At 59.3% G+C, this 14,199-nt stretch overlaps 1 protein-coding gene across 2 annotated transcripts in view; it reads right to left on the reverse strand.

Annotated features, from left to right (window-relative positions):
- Positions 1 to 13,064, reverse strand: part of MLPH (melanophilin) — a 42,406-nt gene extending 29,342 nt beyond the window's left edge. The window contains exons 1-2 of one of the 2 annotated variants that reach the window (XR_010731941.1): positions 12,923 to 13,064; positions 7,983 to 8,116 (exon numbers count right to left, since the gene is read on the reverse strand). Coding sequence is in view for 1 of the 2 variants with exons in the window: in XM_066280504.1 (XP_066136601.1) it covers positions 7,983 to 8,092 (110 nt within the window). In the remaining variant the exon portion in view is untranslated. The remainder of the gene's footprint in view (positions 1 to 7,982; positions 8,117 to 12,922) is intronic. The other variant, XM_066280504.1, reaches the window with a different exon arrangement.
- Positions 13,065 to 14,199: the final 1,135 nt, after the last annotated feature.

The raw sequence follows: 14,199 nt of genomic DNA on the forward strand, positions 1-14,199 counted from the left end.
ACCGCGGGCCTTCAGCAGACCGAGTAACCCCTTGCTCGAGCCAGTGACCTTGGGTTCAAGCTGGTGACCTTTGCTCAAACCAGATGAGCCTGCACTCAAGCTGGCGACCTCGGGGGTCTTGAACCTGGGTCCTCCGCATCCCAGTCTGACTCTATCCACTGCACCACCTGGTCAGGCTTGAGTCTATTTTTGTACATGATATAAGAAGGTGGCCCAGTTTCCTTGTTTTTTAGCATGTGTCTTTCCAGTTGTTCCAACACCACTCATTGAAGAGACTGTCACTTCCCCACGGTATATTCTTGCCTCCTTCATCGTAGATTAATTGACCATGTCAGTGAGGATTTATTTCTGGGCTCCTTACTCATTCTATCCCATTGATGTATAGATCTGTTTCCATGCCGGTACCATGCAGCTTGGCAGTATAGCCACTCTGTTCCTCCTCATGGTTTCTCTCGCGCCCCTGGTGCACAGATTAGCTGATATTCTCCACAAGGACTGAATCCCAGGGGGGAAGGAAGGACTTCAAGGGAACACAAGCAGTAAGAAACAGCGGCCTTCCCAGCGAAATGCCTCTCTGGCCTCAGGAGCCGGTTGCTCACAGCCGAGGCTGGACCCACCTCCCAGGAGCCTCTGCTGCCCCCCACCTCCCACTAGCCTCCTTTGAGGACATCACCCAACCTCAGGGACCCCTCCAGGACCGCGAGGGCCAATGCTGCTGGAGTGTCCGTCAAAGACGGAGGTGCCCCTTTGAGCAAAGCCTGTGTTGTTCACCTTCCCTCCCCACACCCAGGGCAGTGGCCGCACCCACGGGCTCACAGGCCATGCCCTGCACGGGCAGCAGACTAGGCATCAGGACGTGGGTTCTCTCACAGAAGCGTCGACCCTATTCTGAGGCTCCGAGTTCTTCCGGAGCAAGACCCACGTCCTCGTGGCAGTGCCCCGCCCCCCACGCCACTCTAAGGCCCCTCCTGACGCAGGTTGTTAACTCCTAGTTTTGTGCACCTGAGCCTGGCCAGTTCTTCTGCGCTCAGCTCCGGCTCCTGACGGGAAGCCAGGAGTAACATCACACCCTGTTCGGTAAACACCCCACTCCCAAGTTCCTGGTCACACATGCCAGCTTCAGGGAGGGATTTGCATCTGCCCGGGGGGTTGATTCAAAGGTGAGATGACCTCCCCCGCCCCTTCCTTCTCCTCCAGTGTCTGAAGCAGCCTGTGGGGGGCGGGGTGGGGTGGGGGTCCTGGCCACTGGGGAGCCAGACCCTGAGGGGATTCCTTCCCATCAGTTCAGAGGGAAGCCATGCAGGAGGTCAGGGCCGTTGGCAAACCTGTTCCCTGGAACAAACACTTATTCTCTTTGGAATGACACTGAGGAGGCTCCCGGGGCGGGGGTGTGGGGTGTGGGGGGAGGGGCTAAGACCTCCAGCCTCCGCAGTTCCACAGCTGGGACAGGAAACTTGGGATGTCTTCAGCACAGCCTGCGGGGCGGCTGAAACCTGGCCCCCGGGGTCACAGGCTTTGGTGTCACAGAGACAGCCTGGTCACACCGGTTTTAGTGAATCCCGTCTCACAGCCTGAAGGTCTTCGATCCTGGTGAAAATCAGGGACCTGGGCAAGCTCATCTGTCACGGCTTTGACGGAGGCCACCTGGAGGAGGGCTGGTCTGCAGTGCTGGGGGACGGCGGGTCGTCACCCAGATTGTATCAATGCCCTTTCCAGTGGATGGACGCTCTTCTGTCACAGTGGATGGACGCTCTTCTGTCACAGTGGATGGACGCTCTTCTGTCACAGTGGATGGATGCTCTTCTGTCACGGGCTTTGACGGAGGCCACCTGGAGGAGGGCTGGTCTGCAGTGCTGGGGGATGGCGGGTCGTCACCCGGATTGTATCAATATCCTTTCCAGTGGACGGATGCTCATCTGTCACAGTGGACAGACGCTCATCTGTCACAGTGGACGGACGCTCTTCTGTCACAGTGGACGGACGCTCTTCTGTCACAGTGGACGGACGCTCATCTGTCACAGTGGACGGACGCTCTTCTGTCACAGTGGACGGACGCTCTTCTGTCACAGTGGACGGACGCTCATCTGTCACAGTGGACGGAGGCTCTTCTGTCACAGTAGACGGACGCTCATCTGTCACAGTGGACGGAGGCTCTTCTGTCACAGTGGACGGACGCTCATCTGTCACAGTGGACGGACGCTCTTCTGTCACAGTGGACGGACGCTCATCTGTCACAGTGGACGGACGCTCTTCTGTCACAGTGGACGGACGCTCATCTGTCACAGTGGACGGACGCTCTTCTGTCACAGTGGACGGACGCTCATCTGTCACAGTGGACGGACGCTCTTCTGTCACAGTGGACGGACGCTCATCTGTCACAGTGGACGGACGCTCTTCTGTCACAGTGGACGGACGCTCATCTGTCACAGTGGACGGACGCTCTTCTGTCACAGTGGACGGACGCTCATCTGTCACAGTGGACGGACGCTCTTCTGTCACAGTGGACGGACGCTCTTCTGTCACAGTGGACGGACGCTCATCTGTCACAGTGGACGGACGCTCTTCTGTCACAGTGGACGGACGCTCTTCTGTCACAGTGGACGGACGCTCATCTGTCACAGTGGACGGACGCTCTTCTGTCACAGTGGACGGAGGCTCTTCTGTCACAGTGGACGGACGCTCATCTGTCACAGTGGACGGACGCTCTTCTGTCACAGTGGACGGACGCTCATCTGTCACAGTGGACGGAGGCTCTTCTGTCACAGTGGACGGACGCTCATCTGTCACAGTGGACGGACGCTCTTCTGTCACAGTGGACGGAGGTTCTTCTGTCACAGTGGACGGACGCTCTTCTGTCACAGTGGACGGACGCTCTTCTGTCACAGTGGACGGACGCTCTTCTGTCACAGTGGATGGATGCTCTTCTGTCACGGGCTTTGACGGAGGCCACCTGGAGGAGGGCTGGTCTGCAGTGCTGGGGGATGGCGGGTCGTCACCCGGATTGTATCAATATCCTTTCCAGTGGACGGATGCTCATCTGTCACAGTGGACAGACGCTCATCTGTCACAGTGGACGGACGCTCTTCTGTCACAGTGGACGGACGCTCATCTGTCACAGTGGACGGACGCTCATCTGTCACAGTGGACGGACGCTCTTCTGTCACAGTGGACGGACGCTCTTCTGTCACAGTGGACGGACGCTCATCTGTCACAGTGGACGGAGGCTCTTCTGTCACAGTGGACGGACGCTCATCTGTCACAGTGGACGGACGCTCTTCTGTCACAGTGGACGGACGCTCATCTGTCACAGTGGACGGACGCTCTTCTGTCACAGTGGACGGACGCTCATCTGTCACAGTGGACGGACGCTCTTCTGTCACAGTGGACGGACGCTCATCTGTCACAGTGGACGGACGCTCTTCTGTCACAGTGGACGGACGCTCTTCTGTCACAGTGGACGGACGCTCATCTGTCACAGTGGACGGACGCTCTTCTGTCACAGTGGACGGACGCTCATCTGTCACAGTGGACGGACGCTCTTCTGTCACAGTGGACGGACGCTCATCTGTCACAGTGGACGGACGCTCTTCTGTCACAGTGGACGGACGCTCTTCTGTCACAGTGGACGGACGCTCTTCTGTCACAGTGGACGGACGCTCTTCTGTCACAGTGGACGGACGCTCTTCTGTCACAGTGGACGGAGGCTCTTCTGTCACAGTGGACGGACGCTCATCTGTCACAGTGGACGGACGCTCATCTGTCACAGTGGACGGACGCTCTTCTGTCACAGTGGACGGACGCTCATCTGTCACAGTGGACGGACGCTCTTCTGTCACAGTGGACGGACGCTCTTCTGTCACAGTGGACGGACGCTCATCTGTCACAGTGGACGGACGCTCTTCTGTCACAGTGGACGGACGCTCATCTGTCACAGTGGACGGACGCTCTTCTGTCACAGTGGACGGACGCTCATCTGTCACAGTGGACGGACGCTCATCTGTCACAGTGGACGGACGCTCTTCTGTCACAGTGGACGGACGCTCATCTGTCACAGTGGACGGACGCTCATCTGTCACAGTGGACGGACGCTCTTCTGTCACAGTGGACGGAGGCTCTTCTGTCACAGTGGACGGACGCTCTTCTGTCACAGTGGACGGACGCTCATCTGTCACAGTGGACGGAGGCTCTTCTGTCACAGTGGACGGACGCTCATCTGTCACAGTGGACGGACGCTCATCTGTCACAGTGGACGGACGCTCATCTGTCACAGTGGACGGACGCTCTTCTGTCACAGTGGACGGACGCTCTTCTGTCACAGTGGACGGACGCTCATCTGTCACAGTGGACGGAGGCTCTTCTGTCACAGTGGACGGACGCTCATCTGTCACAGTGGACGGAGGCTCTTCTGTCACAGTGGACGGACGCTCATCTGTCACAGTGGACGGAGGCTCTTCTGTCACAGTGGACGGACGCTCATCTGTCACAGTGGACGGACGCTCATCTGTCACAGTGGACGGACGCTCTTCTGTCACAGTGGACGGACGCTCATCTGTCACAGTGGACGGACGCTCTTCTGTCACAGTGGATGGACGCTCTTCTGTCACAGTGGATGGACGCTCATCTGTCACAGTGGATGGAGGCTCTTCTGTCACGGGCTCTGACGGAGGCCGCCTGGAGGAGGGCTGGTCTGCAGTGCTGGGAGACGGCGGGTCGTCACCCGGATTGTATCAACACCCTTTCCCGTGGATGGACACTCCTATCTGGGGAGAAACCTGCCTAACACATCTTTCTGTTAACTTTGCAAATATGAAAAGAAACACATTTTTGTTGTGGCTGTTCTCTGATTGTTTCCGAATCTGCAGTCTGTTGAGCAGGTTGCCTTCTGGCAAAATCTGCTCTTGAGCCCCCAGGGAGCGGTCTCCACGTCAGGGCCGAGCTTGTTTCGGGGTTTCCCAAGGCCTCCCCTGCTAACTGTGTTGTCAGTGACCTGGGCGGGCTTGTGGCTCTGGGCTGTCCATTTGGCGCCCCCCCTCCCTCCCCCCCCCCGTTCCCCCCACTGCCCCATCTGAGAAGGCGTCTCAGGCATTTCTGAACCCAGAAGTTGCCCTGACTGTGACCCAGCGGCCTAGGGACCTGGTGGAGTGACAGGCTGTTCACAGCCCAGGGTTATCACCGTCTGGTGATTCTTAACAGGAGACCTCCTATCGGGACAGGACTCAGAGGTGACCTGGGTGTGTCTTCTCTTTGCAATGCAAAATGACAGCAGATACAGGAAACGCAGGGACATCAGAGGGAGTTGAGAGTCCCAAGCGGACACCCCCTTAGGCTAAGTCCAGCCGGAAGGAGGGTCTTGGGTAAGAGAGTGGCTGCCTGACCCCCAGCCAGTGGTTCCTCCCTCTGCGCCCCCGCAGAGCTGGGGCCCCCCTCCCTCTGCCACCTCCCCCCCCAGAGCTGGGCCCACCCCCTTCCATGCCATCTGCAACAGCAACTGGGCTGCTCGGAGGCAGGGTATGACCCGTCCCTGGGAAGAGAGGTCCCTCTGCCCAGAGGAAAGGCCAGGCTGGCTTTGTCACTGCGAGGCAGCCAGCGTGTGGCCCAGTGTGTGGCCCAGCGTGTGGCCCAGTGTGTGGCCCAGCGTGTGGCCCAGGGCCTTCAGCACAGCTGGAGGAGGCCAGGGCGGAGGCAGAGAGAGCTGCTCCAGAGAAATCAGTGAGAGAACACCGGAGTTTTCCCAGAGTGAGAAAGCCAGAGGAGGGACCTCGGGACGTGGAGCAGTGGGGTGGTCAGAGGTAGAGATGGGGTGGGGATGGGGGCGGGGGAGGGGCAGAAGCAGGGCTGGGAGGCCACCTCCTCGGAGGCGCAGGGCTGACAGCTGCTGGCTGGCTGAGGTCCCTGCCCAGCACCTGGGAGCCGGTCAAGCTCTGCTGGGGGCTCCAGCCTCGAGCTCCGTGCAGGTGACTCAGGGACAGGCGGTCCCCAGAGACCAGTGGGGTGAAGGTGGGTTCATGACAGAAACCCAGGGGGTGGGCAGGTGGTCAAGAGCACGTCACTGACCCACACGGTCCCCAGACACGAGAGGCGCTAAGCTCTGTACTTGGGCCACCTAACGACCAGTGAGTCTGTCGTGGACTCTGGTCCGTGTCAGACCCCAGACCCCAGGCCCCGGGCCCCGAGCCCCTCACTGCTGTGCCCCTGTCTCTGTCCGGTTCGGTCTTTCTCTACCCGTGTTCCCTGCCCTGGGTGGACTCCTCAGTCTGTGGTTTTAAGTTCTGGGGTCAACATCCTAATCACCCAAACCTGTGGCCATGTCACCTGACGTGGCAGAAAAGGGACTTGAGAGATGTGACTAAGTTATTGGGATGGGAGGTTATCCTGGATGATGGGGGGGGGGGGTTCAATGTCATCACAGGTCCTCGTAAGGGGGGGGCAGGGAGTCAGAAACAGAGGGGGCTGAAGGGGCCGTGCTGAGGGTGAGGCTGGCCTCAGAGGAGGAGGCCGGGCCAGCAGCAGAGGGATGTGGACGCTCCTAGAAGCCAGAACAGCACGGAGATGGGTTTTTCCTTTCCGCCCCGAGAGGCAACACAGCAGCCCTGCTGACACCTGGCCTTTAGGACCTCTGACCCCTAGAGCCGGGAGACCCGGGCTGGACGTTCGTCACTCAGTCTGTAGTAGGACCTCTGACCTCCAGAACCGGGAGACCCGGGCTGGACGCTCATCACTCAGTCTGTAGTAGGACCTCTGACCCCCAGAACCAGGAGACCCGGGCTGGACGCTCGTCACTCAGTCTGTAGTAGGACCTCTGACCTCCAGAACCGGGAGACCCGGGCTGGACGCTCATCACTCAGTCTGTAGTAGGACCTCTGACCCCCAGAACCGGGAGACCCGGGCTGGACGCTCGTCACTCAGTCTGTAGTAATTACAGCCCCCGTGGCAGGCACGTCCGCGTGGTGAGAACGCCCGTAACCCCATCCCCCCGGCTCCAGCCCAGCCTGTGTGCGGCCCCCCTGCGCACGCCGCATTGAGCAGGCAATCCAACCCCCCCTGGGCGTGTCTCAACCGTTCCCCGCTGTCCCCAGACCCGGCCTCACGGTGCCTCCCCCAGGTGAGGGGACAGCTCCATCATCCTCCGAGCTGCTCAGGCCGTGACCTTGGAGCCCCCTGTGATCCCCCCCCCACCATTCTCTCCACCCCACATCCAATCTGTGGGCAAACTTGCCGGCTCTGCCTTCTAAGCACAACTGACCACGTGTCGTAACCCGCGGCTGGCAGAGCAGAGGTCAGAGGTCAGGTCCTGCCGGTCCTCTGCTCAGCGGCCTGCAGGGACTGAGAGGAAGGCCCAGGCCCCATGAAGGTCCACAGGACCCACCCGTGCCGCCCTGGACCTCCCCTCCCTGCCTGGGGCCCCTTTCACCTCCTCGGGTCTTTCTGCTCAATGTCTCCTTCTCTCGGGCCCACCGACCCACAGAGACTCCCAGAGAGGTAACGAGGAGCCGGGGGAAACCAGACGTCAGAGGTGGGGGGAGGAGTACCCAAGGTGGGAGGGGGTTAAGAATGCCTGGGGAGGGGGCTCAGCTCAGCTGATGGAGAGTGGAGGGGCTCTCAGACAGGCAGGTGGAAAGTCAGCCTTACCCTAAACACCCCCCACCCCGACCCCAACCTACGGGGTGTATCAGACTGGACTGAGTCTTCACCCCTTTATCACCTGCAAGGTTGGGGCCCACGCATCACCCAGTTTGGCGACGTCACCCGGGAGGCGGGGTCAAGTGGAGATACAACTTAATTCAGGGAACACCCGGAAGTCAGGTTGAAGGGTTGGATCCCCTCGCTTTAAGTGCGAGGAAACTGAGGCCCGACGGTGGAGCGTTTCCCAGCACCTGGCCTCCGTCCGGCGCCGCGCCCCCGCCCTGCGAGCCCCGCGCCCGCCCGTCCTCGGCGGCCGGCCCTGGGAGGACGCGGCCCCGCGGGCTCAGCCTCACACTTACTCCAGTCTCTCCTCTTCTCTCCGTCGAAGCTCAAAGTCCCGCTGAACCACGTCCCAGACATGCCTGGCCTCCTCGTCCGTGAGCGTGGACAGGTCCAATTTCCTCCCCATCTCTGCTCCTCGTCAGGGTCACACCTGGAGGGACACAGGGTCGCGGCGTCAGCCCAGGGACCTCCGTCACGAGGCCCCGGGCAGCACCCAGAGCCCCGGACTCCCAGGCACCATGTCTGTACCCGGAGTTAGGCGGTTTCCCCGAACGGGGAAATGAACGAACCTGTGTGAAGAACGCCCACTCCCTAGTGAAAGGGACCGATTTCCCGCCCTGGACGTCACCCTCTGAGGCACTGCTCCTTCTGCTCTTTCCACTGTGGACAAGTGCCAGAGGTGTCCAGGGACACGCTCCTGAACACAAGGAGGGTCCCCCTCATTGCCAGCTGCTGAGCACCCGAAAGTGCTCGCCGTGGAAGCGTTAAGAAAATGTGCCTTGTGCCAGCAAGGTGTCTCCGTTTTTTCTGGCACGAGCGGTTAATTATGAAAAGTGACACTTTCTGAACAGCATTCAGAAAGCATTTGAGATGGAAATTTCCACAGAGATCCCATGGCTGTCCACTAGAAAGTTCCCTGGCTTGTGCCTTAAAATTGGTGGAAAGAAATTTATATCTATGTTTTTGCCCAACCCCTCAGCATGGCCACCCTCCAGCACAGCCGACAGCGAAGCCGCGTCAGGAGGGGACCCGAGCGCCAGGATCGTCCAAACTGCCCTCGTTAGAGTTGTGTTTAGACCTGGACAAGAAAACATTAAGTCAAAATTGACTTTTGATGCTCCCTGGAGTACATACACAGTTTCTGGGTTTTAAAAAGTCGGAACAAAAAGTTATTTGATGCATGACTGGTGTTTATTCAGTTTTCTTTTCTTTCTTTCTTTTTTTTTTTTTACCATGTTTGAGAAAAAATGGTATCCTAAGAAGCACATTCATCGAAATTCTATTTTCAGAGCAGATGAAAACACCGTGACCATCAGCTGAGCCGTGGCACCCCTCCTGGGGGGCGGGGGAGGCCCACGTGGACTCCCGGCTGTGTGGAGAGAGGCCAGCCAGCAGCACGCTGAGATGTGAGCAGGGGAGGCCGCAGAGCGGGAGGCCACAGGGACCGTGGCGTTTGGCTGGGCTCTCCCTCAGAGGCTTCTTGATGACCCCGAATTCCTGAGGAGAGTGGTACGTGTCCACTAGGCTCCGTTTAATAAGCCGGTGGTGAGCAGAGACGCAGTTTGAAATATACACCCTGTGTAAAGCCAGCAGCCTGGCCCATGCAGGTTCGCATTGGATTCGGACAGTCGGTAAAGAAACAACGGAGCCACAAACTGGTGGGCCATCATCTTTAATCCTAGCTTGCACCCGGCGGGCAAGTAAAAACACACACTGGGCTCCACAACCCACTCACATTCAGTGCTCACAAAGCTACTGACTTATCCGAGTTTCCTAGAATCAAAGGTTTCTAGCTCACCAGATTTATTCACCTCTGTTCCCCATCTCCTTCCTTCTCCCTGCACAAACTCTGCACAAACTGGCCTCTCACTCAGCACTCCGCCATCTTGGCTGCTTCTCCTGGCCTCCTCCACGTGGCCCTTCTCTGCTCTGCTCTCTAATGTTAATCTCAGGAACTGAGAGCGCAAGCTCCCATTCTGCCCCCATTTTATAGTGTAGAAATGAAAACCTCCAATCCAATATACAAAATAGGGAAGTCTCTAATACAAAGGCACTTCTCTGGGGCATGATGGGATTGTACCGCCCCACATCAAAAAGGGTGTGAAAGGCTTAGTCCTAAAACCAAGCCCCAGGCTACAAGGATCCTGCCTGCCCACAGCCCACAGAGACACACATTAGTATCACCTGGGCGACAGCTTCGACGTGGGCAGCGCCATCTTTAACAAAGTGAGCATAATATATATATTTTAGCTGCCCAACACCCTGCATAGCTGAACTGAGACCAGAGAGATGTGGCCGCTTCCTGGGTCGGATGTTACCTGAAAAATGTTACCCAGTGCTTAGTTTTGATTCCAGCCCAAGGACAGGGGCAGGGAGAGGGCGGGAGGGAGAGGGACTCCCGTGCAGACCCGGCCTCGCAGGGGGCTGTGCCAGGTGACCAAAGCGATGCGGCCGAGGGCGGGAGCTGTTCTGGGGACAGCCGGGGTTTGAGGGTCCCGGTCCACAACAGGGTCTTTGCCTATTGTGACTGAATGTTCCCATTCAGTGAGTCAGCAAAAGGCTTAACACTTTTTTGAAAACTGATGTTTAGAAAACAATCTTAAGTTGAACGTGAAGAATATGTTTGATGTCAGCGTTTAAAATGCACACACCAAAGCCGCTGGCCTTCTGGGGACACGTTGGCTAGCAGCCCCTCCGGCTGGCTTGCCTCAGGCTGGGACCCAGAGGGGGGTCCTGGAAGGAGGTGGAAGGGCTGGCCCCTCCACCCCGGAACAGTCACACTGCGGGACCCACACGGGCTCAGGGAGGGGACCGCCTTTTGGCCCATTTTCTCCGCGCTCATCACTCTCTGCTTCCTTGCTCAGGGAGGCCTGACCTCCTCCGGGCACCCCTCACCCACAGCAGTCAGGGGCAGCCCACGGAGGGCGCAGGGCTGCTTGGGCACCGGGCCTGGCCCGGCCCGGGGTGAGGGGGGAGCCAGCCCCCAGGGCGCGAGTGTGGGGAGGGCAGAGTCCATCCACCAGGCTCTGTGCCACGCCCCGTCTTGGTGTAGATAACTCCTCCTGGTCATGAGGTTCCTGAACAAAAACACTTCCGGTCTGTGCCTGTCCCACTGCTCAGAGCTAATCACGCTTCAATCGCCAAGACTGTCCCCCTTCCCCGTCATTTCACAGTCAGAAGGGAGAAAAGGGGGTGTGGCCTGGGGGGGCGGGGAGAACGCACCAGAACCAGGTTTATAATATGAATATATTGGGCCCAGGCTGCTGAATTTCAGTGTGGTGTGTCACCTTTATTGTTCAATATTTGAGTTCGTATTTTGGCCAAATAAATTAAAGAGCAGTCTGGGCGGGGGCGTTCTTCCTTCCCGACACTTGGCTTGACCACGTTGTGGGCGGGACGACCCCTGAGCCTTGGAACCGTGGTGATTAATGGCATGGCGGTCACCTGGAGCAAATACAACTGGGAAGCCAGTCCGAGTCTCTCCCTGCACGCCCAGCTAACATCGCGGGAAGCCGGCTGACTCAGGGTCAGGTGTGAGGCGCTGTTCTTGCCAACAAAGGCGAGGCACACTCCTGAGGGAGGGAGGGCACAGGCGCCCGCTGTGGGGACTCTGCCTGCACCTCTCGTGGCTGTTTCCCCAATGCTGCCCCCAGAGCTGCCCTGGGTGGTTCTCCCCACGGGCCGGACCTGCTGCCCACCGGGGGGAAGTAGGAACAAGCCCCCCAGGCCTCGTCAGCTGCGCCATGAGCACGTTTTCCTGAGGAAGCCCCCCGCCCCTGCAGGCGCACCCCTGGGCGGGCACTCTGCGGCCTGCCTGCCGCCTGCCCGTTCTCTCTGCCACCCTGGTCCCTCATTTATACACGGACACAGGTCCTGCGTTTGCAGCAAAGGCCTCAGCTCCACTGCCCACAGCAAGGCCGGGTCCCAGGCTGGTACTGTGGGGTGTGTGTGTGTTTGTGGGGGGGGGAGTCAGCAGGCGTCCCTGTGACCTGGGACAATTCCCTGGGTCTCAGTGTTTCCATCTTTACCACGGACAACTGCCGGGCTCCATGGCCTCTCTGGCCCTCTCCAGCCCTGTATGAGGCCCAGATATTAGAACTAAAGGTGGCGTGTGTGTGTGTGTGTGTGTGTGTGTGTGTGTGTGTGTGTGGTGGGGGGTTTATAAAGTGGGAGGATGGGGAGAGTTTTCCTCCAGAGTTTGTTTCTGAAAAGAACGAGACAGTCCCACCTCGAAGGCTGACCCAACCACCTGAGCAGTCACTACACTGTCCTCCGAGGCCACCGGAGTCCCCTTTCCCATCAAGTCGACTTCACCCCAGTCCTTCCACCGGGCCCACTCAGCTGGTGGCAACTCTCAGTGCCTCACGCCTTCCTCAGTGAGACCACTGCCTGCTCGGCTGTGTGCCCGGCACTGTCCTGGCCCGTGTGCCAGCGTCGCTGCTCAGCTGCCCCTGGTCTGCATGCTCTGGCCCCCTCCCTGGACCTCACAGCCACGGGCAGGGTCAGCCTGTGCAGTCAGTGGGCTACCCGGGGCCTCCCCTCCCCCCATCACCACTTCATCCTCTCAGAAAAAGAAATATGTAAATTAAATAAAATAAAAAAAACAAAACCCAACATATTAAAAAAAAGGGCTCCAATCCAACTGAAAATGAAGAGAGGTTTTTAATATTTGGTCAAGAGTTGATCCTATGAAACCTTTGGGGATGTATAAGGAGGTTTAGCTCAGGCATGGCGGGCAGACCCTCCCAGCACCTGTCCCCACTACAGGGTGGGTGGTCCAGGAAGAGGTCTGGCAGCAAACAAATGTTAATTCCAATAAACCCAGGGCTTCTGGAGACCCACAGGGAGGCAGGGGCACCCTCAGGGCTCTGTCCTCAAGATCTGCAGGGCGAGATGCCCAGGAGGAAGTATTAACCAAAGAGCCCTGGGCCACTGGGCAACCAGGCCCGGTGAAACCCTCCGGGGTCCGCAGCCTCCGCGGAGACTGCAGGCAGACCCAGACCCGCACGCAATTGGGCTTCCGATATAAAGCACCGTTTCTCCTCCCAGTGGGCTGCCTGAGGACCTGGACCCGGGGAAGTCTGAGGTTCGGGGTTCTAGGAGCTAAATGCGATTTCCTCACCAGCCTGGAGCGAGGCCGGGGGTTCCTGGGGGGTGTCTTCCCACCAGCAAAGCTGCACACCTGTCCGCGGTCCCTCCGGGGTGGCCCACCGTCCCTCCTTCTCCCGGTACTCACCGACTCTTCCCCGGGGCACCAGCCCTCCTTCGGACGAGGCTGCGGGTCTGGTCAGGGTGCACGGGGACAGCAGGGCGCGGGGCACGAGGCAGAAACTCCTGACTGCCTTGGCCTGCGGGCAGCGGCGAGGTCCCGGTGCTGCCCGCCCGGGTCACGTGGGCCGCGCCCCGCCCAGCTCGGGGAGCCGGCGCCTCGGGGTGCAGGGCCGGCCGGGAGGAGGGGCGAGCACTCCGGCGCCCGTGCGGGAGGCGCCCGTGCAGGGGAGAACCCCTCGCTCCTCGCCCTACGCCAGCTTCGCAGAGAAAGGCGGCGGCGGGGAACGGTGGGTTGAGCCCACACCTGGCGAGGCGCGTGGCTTTGCAGGTGACGCTGCCGCACGGCCCTGCCCTCAGTGCCGCTTTCCCGACTGAGCTCTGCCGCGGAGCGCGCGGTCCCTCGCTCACTCCGCGTCCCAACTCTGCAAGGAGAACGCCGTTGACTCCAGCTTTTCAGTTGGGGAAACTGAGGCTTGGCGTAGCGCCATAGCCAAAGCCACAGGCTAAGTGGGAACACCAACTGGAAAGTGGGATTTTGAACCCAGGGTTTCCTCGCGCAGATCCCGTGGCCCTCACCGCCTTCCATCCTGCCCGGCACCAGGACGCCCCTGGACCCGGAAGCCCACGGCGCCAGCACCCCTGCCACGGGGAGGGCACCGAGTCCTCGCCCACCAAGAAGAGTCCTGTGGGTCACACAGGGGCGGCTCCGGGCGGAGTCAGGACCCGCGCGCTGACGGGGCGGGGCGCGCGCCGGGACTCCTGCAGGTGCGGGGATCTTCCTACCAGCTGCGCCTCTGCTCCCGGGCGCCGCGAACCGCGCCCTTCTCCGGGGGCAGCCAGCATCTCCTCCTGCCCACCCGGCTCGCTCGCTCGTCCTTCCCAATTCCCACCTCCCCTCTCGCCTCCGGATTTGGGCGCACAAGAGCACTTGCCCCTCCTCTCTCACTTACTTATTAAAAAACAAAACAAAACATTCTTTCCCCCTGGAACTACTTTTGAAGCTCAGTTTCCTTATCTGCATGTTGGGGATAGGAATATAAATAAATAGTCAATGCTGTCAGGTGAACAGTCATTATCTCCATTTTATGATAGAGGAAATTAAACCTTATAGGATCGTTGAGATAGTCTGTAAGGAGCTTTCAAAAGCCACAAAACGCTACTTGGGTTAGCGAACTGGTTGCTGGTGCGCCCACCGCAGCCCTGGCGGCGAGTTGGGGTATTTCAGGTCCCTGGGCTACATTA

The sequence above is a fragment of the Saccopteryx bilineata genome, chromosome 5, assembly GCF_036850765.1.
Source record: "Saccopteryx bilineata isolate mSacBil1 chromosome 5, mSacBil1_pri_phased_curated, whole genome shotgun sequence".
Classification (NCBI taxonomy): domain Eukaryota; kingdom Metazoa; phylum Chordata; class Mammalia; order Chiroptera; family Emballonuridae; genus Saccopteryx; species Saccopteryx bilineata.